This window comes from Bos indicus x Bos taurus, chromosome 4 (assembly GCF_003369695.1).
Source record: "Bos indicus x Bos taurus breed Angus x Brahman F1 hybrid chromosome 4, Bos_hybrid_MaternalHap_v2.0, whole genome shotgun sequence".
Lineage (NCBI taxonomy): Eukaryota > Metazoa > Chordata > Mammalia > Artiodactyla > Bovidae > Bos > Bos indicus x Bos taurus.
The window spans coordinates 41733702-41751025 of NC_040079.1; the positions used below are offsets into that span (position 1 = coordinate 41733702).

General features: G+C 44.2%; 1 protein-coding gene across 6 annotated transcripts in view; it reads left to right on the forward strand.

The window, feature by feature from the left end:
- The first annotated feature begins 8353 nt into the window (after window positions 1-8353).
- Window positions 8354-17324, forward strand: part of HECW1 (HECT, C2 and WW domain containing E3 ubiquitin protein ligase 1) — a 481203-nt gene continuing 472232 nt past the window's right edge. For 2 of the 6 annotated variants that reach the window (XM_027539204.1, XM_027539202.1), the window contains exon 1: window positions 8354-8683. Coding sequence is in view for 4 of the 6 variants with exons in the window: in XM_027539202.1 (XP_027395003.1) it covers window positions 8654-8683 (30 nt within the window). In the remaining 2 variants the exon portion in view is untranslated. Of the gene's footprint in view, window positions 8684-9122; window positions 9222-9305; window positions 10104-17324 lie in introns of those variants that run through there. The other 4 variants (XM_027539200.1, XM_027539199.1, XM_027539198.1 and 1 more) reach the window with 4 other exon arrangements.

Consider the following 17324-nt stretch of genomic DNA (forward strand, 5'->3'; position numbering starts at 1 on the left):
GGGCTCCAAAATCACTGCAGATGGTGACTGCAGCCATGAAATTAAAAGACGCTTACTCCTTGGAAGGAAAGTTATGACCAACCTAGATAGCATATTCAAAAGCAGAGACATTACTTTGCCAACAAAGGTTCGTCTAGTCAAGGCTATGGTTTTTCCTGTGATCGTGTATGGATATGAGAGTTGGACTGTGAAGAAGGCTGAGCGCCGAAGAATTGATACTTTTGAACTGTGGTGTTGGAGAAGACTCTTGAGAGTCCCTTGGACTGCAAGGAGATCCAACCAGTCCATTCTGAAGGAGATCAGCCCTGGGATTTCTTTGGAAGGAATGATGCTAAAGCTGAAACTCCAGTACTTTGGCCACCTCATGGGAAGAGTTGACTCATTGGAAAAGACTCTGATGCTGGGAGGGATTGGGGTCAGGAGGACAAGGGCATGACAGAGAATGAGATGGCTGGATGGCATCACTGACTCGATGGACGTGAGTTTGGGTCAACTCTGGGAGTTGGTGATGGACAGGGCGGCCTGGCGTGCTGCAATTCATGGGGTCGCAAAGAGTCCGACACGACTGATCGACTGAACTGAACTGAACTGAAATATATATATTTATTTAGCTGCTCTGGGTCTTATTTGCAGCATGTAGAATCTGTATTTTGTTGCAGCATGCAAACTCCTAGTTACAGCATGTGTAATCTAGTTCCCTGACCAGGGATTGAACCTGTGTGCCCTGTACTGGCAGTACAGAGTCTTAGCCACTGGACAAGGGAAATGAAAGTAGCTCAGTTGTGTCCAACTCTGCGATCCTATGGACTGTAGCCTAACAGGCTCCTCTGTCCATGGAATTCTCCAGGCAAGAATACTGGTGTGGGTTGCCATTCCCTTCTCCAGGGGATCTTCCTGGCCCAGAGATCGAACCCAGGTCTCCCAGATTGTGGGCAGTTTACTATCTGAGCCACCAGGGAAGCCTCCGGATCACCAGGGAAGTCCCTTTAATAAGTATTTTGATGGAAAGGTGGGCGAGGGCAAAGTAGTCAACTGCCATTCTAACCTGACACTTCTGTTATCAAAACATTATAAACTTGAAGTCACAGGGAGGATTCCCAGGTGGCACAGTGGTAAAGAATCCACCTGCCAATGTAGGAGACGCAGGTTTGATCCCTGGGTTAGGAAGATTCCCTGGAGCAGGAAATGGCAACCCACTCCAGTATTCTTGCCTGAGAAATCCCATGAACAGAGGCTACAGTCCACAGGGTTGCAAAGAGTCGGAATGACTGAGCAGGAGCATATTTAGATTACAAATTTTGTTATTTGACTTCCAGACTTTAAAATCTTTATGGTTCTCCATTACTTACAGACTTAATTCTAAAATCTGGAGCAAGGAAAGTTTGGCCTTTTACAATCAGTCCCCAATCTTTCTTGCCAGTTATCCCAGAATCAACTCTCTCTTTTTTCCAGTTAATTTGAACTATTCAAATGTAACAGTTTTCAAGTACATTCTTCCTTCAGTCCCTATACTATTCTTGCTTCTTAGGATGCACTTCCCCATTTGTTCATTCAATGAACTCTTGTTCTTCTTTTAAAGCCTTCTTAGTGGAGGCCTCCAATTTGCCTGGCCATAATTAGCAAGCTTTCTCAGATTATAGACAGCACACCTCCATCTTAGCACTTACATCATATTGTACTTAAATATTTAACTTGACCACAAATTTGTATGCTCTCTAAGTATTATTCATCTTTAAAATGAAGCTCAGCAAAGATTAAATATTGAGTTAATTAATAACATTTAAATATACTCAAGAAATAGAAAAATAGCCAGTGAGAGAATACAAGCAAACAAGAGGTATACAGATTGAAAAAGACAAAACTTCCTCAATTCACAGACAACATAATTGTCTACATTGAAAATTCCAAGAGATCTACACAAAAGCTCCTTGAACTAATAAGTGAGTTTAGCAAAATCACAGGATACAAGGTAACTGTATCCCCCAAAAACTCCTATTTTTCTCCATTCTAGCAATGGACAAGTCTGTGTCAATCATGTATTCTATTTTCTATATTTCATGATGTCTTGACACCTTAGGGGACTTTAGGGGAGAGATTGCCCCTCCCAGGGCTAGCTAATTTCTAGAGGCAGAAAACAACTTTCCCACGAGCACATCTTTCATATACAAACCAATTCTGAGTCCATACTCCCAGTCATCTCCTATATCTAACTCTCACACATCAAGCCAGTATCTTTCCTGCTCCAAGTCACCGCTGGACCAAGTACAGAGTAACTCGGTCCCCCTGGCCCAGAGTCCACTGAAATTATTCACACCATCAAATCCTAAATTTGTTTAAATTTGCCTGCTCTGATTCCTCTACGCTTTCCTGCACAGAACAATATAGAAACTCTCTCTGGGCTGTGCCCTCCCCTTGCCCTTGTGCCCCTGTGCTTCCCCACATGGCTTCTCATGGCTCTTGTTTCTAGGGATCTGTGAGTATAAACTTCCGTGAAAATCAGTGTTGTCTCTGCATATCTCCATGTCCCTAACTGATTAAAATAAATCCCAGATACATTTTAATACAAGGTGAAATTCAAAATTAAAATTAGTGCCTTTTATAGTAGTACCAAATAAAATAAATGCTTAAGTAACAAAATATGTGTAGAATCTGAGTGCTGAAAACTTCAAATTCTGATGAGATCATAGAACCTAAGTAAATTCAGAAATATATTAATTTTGATATTTGGCAAAACTAATACAATTATGTAAAGTTTAAAAATAAAATTAGAAAAAAATAAAAATAAAAATCACATTAAATCTAAAAAAAAAAGAAATATATTAATTTTATGGATTAGAATAAGAAGTGGGAAGACCATTAAAATATCAGTTTTTCTGAAATTTATCTATAAATTTAACATAGTCACAATCAAGACCCCAGTAGGAATTTTTTTTGTAGATACTGACAAACTGAATCTAAAATTTATAACACATGAATACATTTGTATGATAATAAAGCACAGAATTGAGAATAGCCAAAACATTTTGAAAAGAAGAACAAAATTGGAGGACTCACACTATCTGATTTTAAGACAGTATAAATCTATATAATTAAGATAGTGCAGTATTGGCAAAAGGATATATAGATCAGTGGTATAGAATAGAGATTCCAGAAAGAGATCAATACAAATTTGGTCATTTTATTTTTGAAAATTTTCAAAGGCAATTCAATTAAGAAAAGGTAGTCCTTTCAATAAATAATGCTGAAATAATTGGACATTTTATGTAAAAAACACACACAAAAAAAAAACCCCATGACTTCACCATAAAAATAAACAAATAATGGACCAAAGACCTAAGTGTAAAATTGAAAATTGTAAAACAAAACATAAACTCTTTGTAAACTTGAGTTATTCAAAGAGTTTTTAGGTATGATGCTAAAAGCTTACTTCATCAAAGAAAAAAGTTGATCAATTTAACTCCATTAACCTTAGAATCTTTGCTCTGTGAAAGATACTACCAAGAGAATGAAAAGGCATACCATTTCCCTGGGAGGAAGTATTTAGAGGTCACAAGTCTGACAAAAAACTTGTATCTAGAAAGGACAAAACACTTTCAAAAGTCACAATATGGAAGGAAATAATCCACTTAAAAGCGGGCAAAAGTTTTAAATAAACATTTCACCAAAAATGGAAAATAAGCTTTATGTGGATGCTCATCCTCACTAGTCATTAAGAAAATGCAAATTGAAATCACAAAAAGGTTCTACTCTACCCACACAACTGTCTGCATTTCAATGAGACAGAAAATTTCTTGAATATACTACAAATGTTACTACCTATCTTCTGACCTTGCCACATTCATCTGGGATACCCTGCCTTCCTTCACTGCCAGCTCCTACTGATTCTTTAATACTTGAGTTGGACACCATTGATTCCAAGAAGTCTTCTGTTAGAACTTTAGCCTCATCCCCTTCACTTGGGTCTGGATTAGGGCCTTGATGGCCCTCCATGTGATCCATCACTTCATGTGTCAAATATATAGTACTAACTGGTTTAATGGTGATGTGACTGTAGCCATGAAATTAAAAGACGCTTGCTTCTTGAAAGAAAATCTATGACAAACCTAGACAGCATATTAAAAAGCAAAGACAGCACTTTGCCCACAAAGGTCTGTATAGTCAAAGCTGTGGTTTTTCCAGTGGTCATGGGCAGATGTGAGAGTTGGACCATAAAGAAAGCTGAATGCTGAAGATGCTTTTGAATTGTGGTGCTGGAGAAGACTCTTGAGAATTCCTCAGACAGCAAGGAGATCAAACCAGTCAATCCTAAAGGAAATCAACCATGAATATTCATTGGAAGGACTGATGCTGAAGCTGAAGCTACAATCTTTTGGCTACCTGATGTGAGGAGACAACTTATTAGAAGAGCCAACTCACTGGTGAAGACCCTGATGCTCGAAAGATTGTCAGGAGAAGGGGGTGACGGAGGATGAGATGGTTGGATGGCATCACCAACTCAATGGACGTGAGTTTGAACAAACTCCAGGAGATAGTGAAGGGCAGGGAAGCCTGGCATGCTACAGTCTATGGGTTGCAAAGAGTCAGACATGACTTAGCAACTGAACAACAACAACTGGTTTAATTAGAGATTTTAATATTCTCAACTCTGATCTCCATTAAGTCAGAGATTCCATCTTCTTTAATATCTCCAGAAATTAGCATATTTTAAAAATTGTTGAGTGAGTGAATAAATTTACATGAGAAAAGTTCTGTGTTCCTTCATGTAATCTCAGCCTCTGCTTGACCTCCCTGTCCTAAATCGACCCAAGGTTTTCTTAATTGCCAAGACAGCCAATGACATTTTTCAGTCATGTGGAAGTATACTCACCCTTCAAAATTAAAATCCTTTTTTCCCTCATCGGAAAAGGTCTGCTTTCTCTGGGAACTTGCTCAACTGACCAAGTCAGAAACCTGCCTTCTGAATTATTATCCTAAGCCTTTGGACCAGGGGAGTCTTCAAATGCTAATTTTATATCATTGGCTAGAGTTAGTCCTGCAGAGACAGACTGTGTCAGACTTGGGAGCATTAGCACAACTCCAACAATACCACGTTTTTACTACTGACATTATGATGTAGGTCTGTTCCTTAAGGTGAAGCCCCTGGTCACCCCAAGTCATAGCTTCTTCAGCATTGTAGGCACCACTTGCTCTGTTTGCTTGTCTTTCCCTGCATGTAGCCTGAGATGGGCAGGCATGCCAACCCCTCCCTGCATCCTGCTGGACCCTGAATTATAAAAGATGGAAACACAAGGTTGCACCAGCATTATGATAGTACACAGAGTATGTATCAGTTCAGTTCAGTTCAGTCGCTCAGTTGTGTCCGACTCTTTTTGACCCCATGAATTGCAGCATGCCAGGCCTCCCTGTCCATCACCAACTCCCGGAGTTCACTCAAACTCACGTCCAACAAGTCGGTGATGCCTCATCTCATCCTCTGTCATCCCCTTCTCCTCCTGCCCCCAATCCCTCCCAGCATCAGAGTCTTTTCCAATGAGTCAACTCTTCACATGAGGTGGCCAAAATACTGGAGTTTCAGCTTTAGCATCAGTCCGTCCAAAGAAATCCCAGGGCTGATCTCCTTCAGAATGGACTGGATGGATCTCCTTGAAGTCCAACAGACTCTCAAGAGTCTTCTCCAACACTGCAGTTCAAAAGCATCAATTCTTCGGTGCTCAGTTTTCTTCACAGTCCAACTCTTACATCCATACATGACCATTGGAAAAACCATAGCCTTGACTAGACGGACCTTTGTTGGCAAAGTAATATCTTTTCTTTGTAATATGCTATCTAGGTTGGTCATAACTTTTCCTTCCAAGGAGTAAGCGTCTTTTAATTTCATGGCTGCAATCAACCATCTGCCATGATTTTGGAGCCCAAAAAGATAAAGTCTGCCACTGTTTCCACTGTTTCCCCATCTATTTCCCATGAAGTGATGGGACCAGATGCCATAATCTTAGTTTTCTGAATGTTGAGCTTTAAGCCAACTTTTTCACTCTCCTTTTTCACTTTCATCAAGAGTCTTTTCAGTTCCTCTTCACTTTCTGCCATAAGGGTGGTGTCATCTGCATATCTGAAGTTATTGATATTTCTCCCGGCAATCTTGATTCCAGCTTGTGCTTCTTCCAGCCCAGAGTTTCTCATGATGTACTCTGCATAAAAGTTAAATAAGACTTCTCCAAATACCCACATCATCTTACACCATTATGTGAGATTAGTATTGTTGGGGACATTGGGACTGTGACATTATTATTGTATTTTAACAGTTTTTGGAGTGTATTAGAGGCTTGGTAAATGTGACTAATAAATGGACGATTTCAAAATCCATGGCAAGTCGAGATTTCTCCACTAAATATGCCTCATTTAAGATTAGGGTAGCTGATGTCAGTTTACTTTAGATTTGAGGTTTTCTGGGGGAAGTGAGATGGTAAGGAAATTATAGAGCCCCATGTAGCCTTGTTTTTCACATCCATAAAGTAAGATGATGCTATTCCCAGACCATGAGCAATAAACAAGATCATGTGAAATGAGAGAGAAACAGGACAAAATACAAGAGTGTGTATGTTGCCACTGGACTTGGCGTGTAGAAGGAGCTTGACAAGGACTTTACCTATTCAACACGTGAAAATGGGAAACTTTGTGTACTTTTGCCTTCAGTATAAGAAAAGAAGCTCTTCACTTCTTATAAAGCACAAATAAAGCACATCTCAGAATTGTTGCATCAGTAACTTTTATGAGAGATATAACTTGTCAATTTATCTCCTTGACAGAGAGAACAGAGAGAAGGATCTCTGAGCCAAGTTGATGCTTCATCACTGAAAGCAATGAGGTGAACATCCTGGTAATTAGTGGAGGCAAAGAATTATCCTTTTTTTTTAATTTGGGAAGAATGGTTTACTGGTTTTCTCCAAAATCTTGTCATTGGTTCTCTCTTTTAAAAAAAAAAAGATATAATTTTTAAAGGTTACTTTCTCTTTATAGTTATTATGAAATATTGGCTTTTATTAATTAAAGGGATTATCCTTTATTATGGTTTGGTGATCCTGTGCTAATTCAGAAATCGTGGATGCTGGTTTATGCAGAGTCCTTGTTTTTATGTAAGCTCTGGTTGGAAACATCACACAGTTGGTTGATATTGCTGTTTACTGCTGCAGCCTGCATTAGTTTGTTCTTGGAGGGTTTTTTTCACCTAGGAGTAATTGAATAATTAAGTCAGTTGAGTCAATAATAACTGAACTGTAAAAGTCTTTTGGAGAAATGTATGTCCAGCTTTCTGCATGGATCTTAGCTGAGATTTGAAAAGTGATCAGCTTTTATCTCATCTGACTGGGAGATCTAAGGGCAACAGGCAAAGAGAGGGGCTGTCCGTCAGGGAAGGGGGAGGCCTGGCACCCCCATCTCCAGGGGAATGAGGAAAGTCAAGTCCTGATGAATATGTGCGTGTCTCCTTGGAGAAAGGGGGACAGCTGGTGAAGCTGCCTTCATTATCTTCCAAGGCTTCCAGTTCTGGAAAGTTCTGGCTTTGAGAGAGAACTCAAAACCAAGAGTTGAGTCGTGAGAAGCAGCCCATCACACAATCTGGGACTTGGGTTTCTGTCCTCTGGTGTTCAGTCAGGAGTCTGGAATCAGGGCCTGCCTTTTGTTTAGCTTAGGGAGGATTACATTCAACACATGGGAAGAAAAAAAAAAAAGATAACTTCTCAGAATGTGAACAACATCTAATGTAAACGATGCTGAACTGGGAATGGGAGAAATAGAAAAGCTTTGTGAAGAATGCAGTTCGGTCAGAAAGTCAGAGTCTGGAGATTATGTCCTTCTAGTTCCAGCATTCTGACTGCGTGCAGTTCAATGTAAAACCCAGTTTGAAAGCTAGTCTTGCCCAACAATAGATTTTCCCGGGAAGAGGGCTATTTTCATCCTTTGCATTTGTAATTACCATGTTTGTTTTGTGTGTTTGCCATGCGGGGACAAGAAGGTGCCCAGGTAGGTGTGAGTGCTCACAATGATACAAAACAGGAAAGTGTGTAAGAACGAGGCCAGGAACACCTGTCATAGGGTACCCGCTGGGGTGTCTGTACCACGTCCTTTCTGAACGCACTGTTTGCACACACACAAAAGGGTTGGGGCTGGATATGCCCAGTACGCGTGCCGAGTGTTGGAAGGATGGGGCCGGCGGTAACAAGAATCAATATATATTTACGGCAGGGGCGGGGGAGAGGGGTGCGCGGAGGCTGCAGGGCGGGGCAGCGTTAATGAGAGCAAGCCCGGCTTGTGGTTGGTTCCGGAGTCTGGTACCCACAGAGGAACAGGCAGGGAGGGAGGGGATGCGGGCGGGAGGATAAAGCGATGAAGTGCGCTGCGTTACCGCGCATGAGGCGCGGTTGTTGGAGCAGGAATCCAGTGCGTCTCTGACCCAGCGGGCCCTCTCCTAGCGCACACACTCATCAAATCGCACGCGCCCCTCCACCGCGGCGGTGGCCGCCGCTCTCCCCCGGCACCCAGAGCGTTACGAGAGCGGGTGGGTGCCACGGTCATCACCTCCGGCAGGTCCCCGGGGTCCGGCGCACCATGCAGGGCACGAGCGCCCCCCGTCTCTAACCTGCGCGCGGATGGGAGCATGATCTGTGCCCAGGCCGGAGCTGCCAAGGTAAGCGGGCTCCGGGCGGGGACTCTGCCTACCGCCCCTTCCCCCGCCCTCCTCTGGGTGGCTTCCCAGCGGCTCCGGAGGCCCCGTCAGCGCGCCCTCCCTCCCCAGGGTCTGGGATCCACCCTCCTCCCCACCCTCTTGCTTCTCCCGCGAGGTTCAATTGTCAGCCTGGGGAGCGCCGCCACCCGGGCCGGGCAGGCATCCCCGGGTGACGACCCCGGTTTGGGTACAACTGGCACACCGGGCCCTCCTGCAGGGCACAGAGAGAAACAAAGAGGCCCCCAAGCGGGTTCGTGGCGCCTCCCCCGGCCCCCGGCGCCCTCCCAGTGGTGAGGAGGTATCAGGGGAGGGGGCGGAGAGACCTACGTAATCCCCGTTACCAGCCCACACCCACCCCTTATGAACTAGAGCTCTGGATTTGGGTTTGCCTCGGGCTCCCTTTTAGACAATTGTGTCCCAAGCAATGCCCAGGGTTAGCCAGTGAGCGCCTGCAGCCCCGCAAGCGCTTGCTCGTGCTCGCTCAGGGGGAGCGTGGCAGGTGCGGCCCTTGCTCCCCTGGGTGGTGGCAGGCGGGGAGGATGCGCGATGTGGGTGCTGCTTCAGCGCCTCCCTGTCCCAGGCTGCTCTGCCTGGCCTGCCACCCGAGTTTTAGCGGGAGCAGCCCGTCATGTCGCCTACCGTATTGCGACCTGCACACGGGCGGGGAGGGCGCCGCCGGGAAAAACGCGTCCGGTCCATTTTTGGCTGGAGGTGCAGTTGCTCCTACCCCTACATTCCTAGTTCGTGACAATGCAGCAAAATCCGAGGGCTCAAACCCCCGTGCCTCCCGTGCCTTCTGATGGCTCTGCCTTTTTGATGTCGCGGCCCCTTGGCCGAGTCGCGGAGTGTTGGGTGCGTGGTCTGCCTGCCTGTCTTGCATACAGAAGCTGGGCATCATAAGTTCTTCCTGGCGAATTTCAGCGCGTGGGGGGAGCTGGCAGGGACACAGGCTGCAGAGCTGCCCGGCTTCCTGTGATTCCGGGCACAGCGCACCCCAGTCTGCATTGGGCTGACACCAGACAGCATGTGGGGATTTTCCTAGTTGCTGAAGATATTATTTGACGTTGCTGTAGTTTTGTGCTTACTTCTCTTGGGATCTGCAGTGGTGCAATTCTCCTCTTGTTTTTATCTTTTTTTCTCTTTGAAAAGATAAGGCTGTGTTCAGCAGAAATGGATACAGGAAGAGCAGCATAGTTCAAAGACTGAGAGAGGCATCTTCTCTCTTTTCCTGGAATCTTAAGGCGATTTAGGAGGGCAGATGCCCTACCCGAAAAGGCCAGCCTTTAAAGACCCCGGCAGTGTCGTGGTCCAAGGCGTCTCAAAGCAGGTGGCCAGATCTGCGTTTCTCCTCAGCGGACTCGCTCCGGCTGTGGCTATTACGGTAATTCGTTCTAGATTGGGGATTCATTTTGAAAATGTGTGTTTTCCACTAAGAAGGGATTAGAGTCCACATGTCTACCCTGGTATGGTGTGTGTGCCTGTTTGGTAGAGAAATATAATGTGTAGAATTCCCTGTTGCCCCCTTCCTCTGCTTGCTGCCTCCTCCGGAGTGTGGCATTGGGACAATATAGCACTGTTTTAATTCCTAGACCTACCTACAGGCATATTGGACTTCAGAGTTTATGCTTAATAAACTGTGTTCTGACTAATTCTGGGATCCCAGGCTAGTACAAGTTGGCAGCTCTGTGGAATGACTGCTGTTTTTGTCTGGGGTAGTTATTTCATAGAGGCAAATTGCCTAAGTTTGTTCAGATTGTGACGTTATTGACTGGATAAGGAGACCACATCCTGAGCTGAAACAGCCTATCACCGCATCAGTGTTGAGGGACTGCAGCTGCTGTGATGTGTGTATGTAGCATCACTTGGTTCCTTTCACACTTCTGGCTTTGAAAGATGGGTGTTTTCAAAGACTGCTTTAAGATTTACCTACTATGGTACTTGCATCAGTATTACTGTTATTATGGGAAATGCTAAAAGGCCAGATGTGATCACGGGAAGGCAAGTCTTAGGCATCTCCTTCCTTATCTGTAATGTAAGTTGGACTAGCTGATTTCTGTCCTTCTATCCAGTTCCAGTATTGTGTGATAATGGTGGAGAAGTAAGAAAAGTTACTAAATTTAGCAAGGCTAATTATAGCCCCAAACTATATGCACCAGGGATTGATGATAGAATTTATGGTTTATTTTTACACCTGCATTGTTTTTAACCCCATAAAAGAAATTTCCCATAAAAGAAATTAGCCAAAGACTCAAACAGGTCATTTTCTGTCCACTACATCAAGAGATTTAATAGGGATGGGGGATAGAGTAGAATGTTGGATTAACTGGATAACAGACTTTTCTCCTTGTTGTGGCTTAATTAGCAATTCCCGCCCTGTCTTTTGTAGCTGATTTCCGGTGATTGATTTTGTTTGTTTGCTCTTAATGAAAGACTCAGGATAACTGTTTAATTCTACATAGCAATTGTTAGTAGCCTGCCACTTACTTTCCCCAATAGTATTTGGTATTGCTCATAAAACTTATTAGGACTGTTGCCTGTTATAAAAATAAGGCAACAATTATTTTAAACAGGCAAGCAAAGTGTTTTCAAATTCTTATAGTAATTTTTACAGTTTAGGGATTGTTGAGGTATTTGGTTATTGATTTATGCTGATCCACACAATTTTCCCCAGTAGTGTGCTCTTTTTTTTTTTTTAAGTTACAATCAAAATAACATCCTGGAATAATAATACCTGCCAAGCATAATGAATCACTGCCCGTCTTGTTTTCCCACAGCCTTTTCGTCCATGCCGCTAAGGCAGCACTTATCATATTGCAGTTACCTGAGTTGTGAATGGGCGCAGTCCCCCAGTCTCACTCCTTGAGGACAAGGGCATTGTTAGCTTCTTTTGTCTCATCTCTCTAACACCTCAGACTTTGCCCCGAACATGGTGTGTTCTCAGGAATATTGACTGTGGACCTCAGATCAGAAAAAAAAGCCCTCTACTTGTTTAGGCAGGAGGTAGGTGGGAATTCTTCCCTTCATGAGTCAGATAGGCAAATCAGAGGTTATGTAAGATGCTGAAGGGAACCAGTGATCTGGGACTCAAATCCAGGCAGAGAGAGGCTCCAGCCCCACCCATGTAGACTGCAAGTTCAGATCCTGGAGGTTTGGGTTCTTTATTTTTCACTTGGATGACCTGGATTGTCCATGTTGAGAAAATCGAGGTGATCACTGCCCTTTCTAGCTGTGGCCTTAGAAGGAAACATGTCCAGTACAAGCACTCTGTGCGCCCTTACCTGCACTTAGAAAGGGGAGCATCCCTCAGCCCTCCTTCTCTCCACCTCTTGGTCTCACCACCCAGAGCTTGCTAGGATGACAGACTCATCCAGGGGAAACCACTGACCAGACCCATTGTTTGTTCAAATCACTTTTAACCACCATCAGCTGAGCTTCTGAAACAAGCCAGCAGTTAGCCCACAGACAACCCTCTTTCCTGCCCCTCTCACCCTGATGGGATCTCCCAACAAAGAGACCCCTGCTTCTCTCCCATCACTTCCTTCCTGTCCGTCCTAGAAAACAGCACAGGTTATGGTTAGGAAATCCGGAATTTCAGTGCCCACGTACCATTTCTATAATCCAGTCCTGGGTATGTTTGCTGTTCAAGGACTTGTAGAGAACACAGTGTGAAATGTTCAGGGGTGTGTTTATCAAATCACTTTTCCTCTCTGAGGTTAAGTTTCTTCTTCCTCAAAACGAGGGAGTTGAAGCAAGTAGTCCCAAAGGATTAACGGCATGATTCTGTGATTGTTTTTCTTGGTTTATGCGATTTTACCAGTTGAAGGGTGAAAAATATTAATGAGAATTTAACTTCGCAATATAGAGAGTAGAGATACTTAAGGCCATGTGGGTCAGTCTCTGGGATCTAATAATCCCTTTAAGTTCTCTGTTACTGTTCTCTGTAAATACAGTAATTCTTTCTTATTTGTAAAACTGAATTTACTATATTGAAGGGAAAAGTTTGTGGCAGTTTCTGATCCCAGTGAGGAGGGCAGTGGGTCAGATGTTTAGAGTTTTAGGGATTAATGGTCAAAGGTTCCAAGAGCTACTATGAAGCATTTTTAGTTTGGTCATTGAGTGTGTCTTCCAGCTGAGTAACTCTTACACTCAAAAGTATTTCCTAAGATTCATAACAATGTACCTTTCCATTTCTATCTGCTTCTCATTTTGCTCTTTTGTTTGTTTTTGCCTCTTCTTTTTAACTACACTGATGTCCTGTCACATCCATAAAACATGCCTGTAGAAGCACTGCCCACCCACTCCCACTCTACCCCACCAAATACAGGTGTCAGAGCCTCATAACTTTCCTCCTTGTCTCAGCCTTTTCATTTTTCATGAGCGTTGCTTCTCAAGTGAAGATGCAAGGATAGATAGAGGCAAACCAGCTCGCCTGCTGATTTTGCTTATGGTACACATTTATGTCTCACAGACTTTCTGACCACCGACATTTGTGTCTTAAAGCCTCCTTAAATACTTGAAGAAACCAAGTCCTAGATAGGAGATTTATTGGTTTGGCCAAAAAGTTTGGGTTTTCCTGCAAGATGGTATGGGAAAACACAAACAAACTTTTTGGCCAAACCAATATATATCTCATCCCATAATGTTTGGTCGTGTGGGTATTGGTAAGTGGCTGTCATGTTCTGTGAATTGAGAACTGTAGGGAAAATGATAAGCAGCCAACGTGGGATGACAGTAATGTCATCAACTCATTGGCAAGACGTCACAGGGACCACTGAGCTCCCAGGTCACTGGAGGAAGCATCTGGATTCCATGGCAGTAAGTGATGTGCGCTGCTCACAGGATGCTTTTCCTGATTTATTGGCCCCAAGTTTGATGCACAAAGAGGACTGAAAAATGAGAGTCCATGGTACACATGGGCTCTCCTGGTGTTATCAGGCATCTATTGCATTGCAGTATTTTGGGGCAAATTCAGTGGATGGAACTTAAACTGATATTGGGGGTGGGGGAAGGTGGGGAGATCTGGGAAAGGACGCCATCTGGGCCTGTGATGACGAATGCTATCATGGAGACTTCATGCGGGGTCCCTTTTATATATTTAGTAGAGCAGATTTTCCCTTTCACACTTTCTAGATCTATTTGTATTGCACAGATGTCAGGGAAATATCATGAGTGTGAAAGGAAAAAAAAAAAAAAAAAAGACTAAAATTCACATCCACGGCCAGGGATTGTAATTCAATCACTTTGTCCTTAAATTGACACCCATTTAACTTGCACAAACGTTTCCTGCTTTTGCTTTTGGGGGTTTAAGTCACAGCAGTTTCAGAAACAGAAATCTCAGTCCTACATATTGGAACTCAGAGATTCAGGTTAAAGGGAAAAACCGTGGGGAGATACATTAGACCTGGCTTGCTTACTGTCAGGACCAGAGCTAATGGACCCACCAGCCATTTGTCATCTTCCTTCCTGTAATCCACTGATCAGCCAAAGAGCTGCAGGACACAATCAATAGGTTTGTATCCTTAAAAGGACTTTTATTTTTCCTTACTGTTATCCCTAATGCCCTTTGCCATCAAAACTGTTTAAAATATTTATATTTATTTACTTGGCTGCTCCAGGTCTTAGTTGCCGCGGGATCTTTGATTTTCATTGCGGCACATGGGATCTTTAGTTGTGACGTGCAGACTCAGATCCTGCCTGTGGGATCTAGTTCTCCAGCCTGGGACTGAACCTGGGCCCCCTGCGTTGGGAGTGCAGAGTCTTAGCCCCTGGACCACCAAAGAAATCCACCGTTGCCATTCGAACTTAAAACTACTTAATGAACAAACTTCCCCTTCTCTTCCGATCACACTTTTGTCGAAGTGAGTTTTTCAAAGTTGAGAAAAAAAATAATTGAGGGTTTTGCTGGCATTTTCTCCCCACCCCAGCCCTCGGTGCCGCCTCTGTCCACAAGCAGACATAGCACCTGCAGGTAGAGGGGACAATAGTTACAGACGCAGTTGGCACACAAGTGTGCTGTTAACATATTACATTTTATAGGTCCTTCCTCCATACAGACTCCATACTCCCCGCCATGGATGGTCTCTTTCCTCTTCTGTAACACAGCTTGAAAAAGTTTTCTACACTGGGTTTCTCTGTCTTAGCCTGTAAAAACATATTTTAATGTATAATGTTTGATTCAGACAAATGACACGTTTAGCACATATGTAGATGATGAATCAAAAACAAATACCCGCCATGCAGCAGAGCACTGTCAGTTCCTTTGAGGCTCTCTGGTGCCCTGGCCTCATCTCTCTCTTGGCCTCTCTCGACAGCATCCCATCCAGGCTTCTGTCCCCTTCCTTCTGCTCTTCCCATGATGATCACCAGTGCTCTTTGCCCTGTACTCCTGTGTGGTCAGTTCTCCATCCCAGTGTTCTGATCTCCCAACAACATCTCACACCCAGGACCATTCCCTCTTTCTCATGCTCCTGGCTTCTAGGATGCTGGATTCTCCTGGTGTTTTTTGTTTTTTGTTTTTACTGTCTCCTTGGGTCTGCTTTCTTAGGCTCTCTTGATGGCCCCTGAGTTTTTATCCCTGCTGATGTACTGATTTTTGACCCTACGTGATGGACTTCTCCAGGAAGGGCCTGGCTGTCAGGTCTCTTCTTACCTATGTGTTCCTTCCTTCAGTCTCAACACTGCCTTCTTGTTGATGATCTCGTTTATTCCCCCATCCTGACTCATTCCCAGAATGCCAGACTTACGTATGCCACCAGCAGCACCACCCCTTGAATGCCACACAAAAGTTAAATCTACAGGTGCAAAACACAACTCTGGATTTTCACGCCCCAAACCTGCTTCCACCCTCCCTGCCCTGGGAGTGATCTCTGTGAGGGACAACTGTCTTTCCAGTTGCTCAGGCCAAATGCCTTTGAGTCCCCGGTTTCTCTTTCTCTCTCATCCCAGTCTAGCTTTCAGCAAGTCACTCTTCTTTGCTTCGCCTGCTCCATCCAGCACCACCACTCCTATCTAATCTACCATGATCACTTGCCTTTTGCACTTGACCACTAACCAGTTTCCTGCATTTCTTGTCCAAATCTCTTCTCTTACAGCAGTCCACGTGATACTGACTAAATATCTGCTAGGTGTCAGTCATTGTTTTAGGTGCTGGCATGTAGCGTAAGCACAACACACAGCAATTACAAATCCTGTTTCAGTAAGTCCCCTGCATATGAACCTTCAAGTTAGATACTCTCAAAGATGCAAACATGTGTTCACATGTTCAATTACGTAAGTTAGTTAACGTGTCTGGCGTACATTGTTACGTGCATACATCCTCTACATGTGGTTGTGCTTTTATGTACTTCACTGTACAGTATCCTCTAGAGTACAGTATCTTTATTTCAAGCTCGGGATGTCCGGCAGCAAGCATAAAAGCAGCAGTGATGTACTGTACAGCCAGTTGTGTTAACTGAGTGCCTAGGCTAACTTTGTTGGACTTTCGAACAAATTGGACTTACAAATGCACTCTTGGAGTGGATCTCAATTGTATGTAGGGGAGTTACTGTATTTCTTTGCCTACAGTCCCCCTGCTTGCAATGAAATTCAGACCCCTTTCTTAGCTTCCCTGATAGCTCCGTTGGTAAAGAATCTGCCTGCAACGCAGGAGACACTGGTTCAATTCCTGGGTCGGGAAGATCTGCTGAAGAAGGGATAGGCTACCCACTCCAGTATTTGTGGACTTCCCTTGTGGCTCAGCTGGTAAAGAATCCACCTGCAATGTGGGAGACCTGGGTTCGATCCCTGGGTTGGGAACATCCCCTAGAGGAGGGAAAGGCTACTCACTCCCGTATTCTGGCCTAGGGAATTCCATGGACTGTATGTATAGTCCATGGGCTTGCGAAGAGTCAGACACAACTGAGTGACTTTCACTTTCACTTCTTGGCCTCCCACTCCTGCCTCACTCCCTTCTTATCCTGTACATCGGGTCCCAGTCCCCAATCTCCTCATTCTTCCTAGAATATGTGGGGCACATTCTCATCTCACATGCTGTTCGTTCAACCTGGGAGATGTCTCCCAGTTCCCTAAGCTTGCCCCCTGTGTTAATGAAACAGCAGACTTTCCACAAGGCTTTCCCTGACCATCTGTTTACACTGTGCTCTCTTCCATCAACTTGCCCTCTATTCTTACACCCCTTAGGACCACCTGCTTTGTTTACATGTTTTCTTAACTTATGTGTCTACTGTCCACCTCCCCTTCTAACTTATGAACTTAGATCAAGGACCCATCTCTTTGCCGGTGCCTGGAACCATGCCTGGAACATAGTGGGCACTCTTTATAGGATACAAATCTCTTTATGATCCACTGGGTTGGAGTTTGGATGGTATTCTTAGGTGTCTGGATCCTCTGAGAACACTCCTTTTCTTTCCCTGTTTCCCTCACTCTTCAAGGTGGGGGCTGGGGGCTTTATTACTGGGCATCTGGTTGGCATGGGGTCTCCGTGTCATTTATCCTGGCTGGCACTCTCTGACCGAGCTCCAACTTGTCTTTGCTTCCTCCTCAGCATCCAAACAAGCAGCTGGAGGTCACTCAGTTATTGTTGAATCTGTGTTGTTCACAAGGT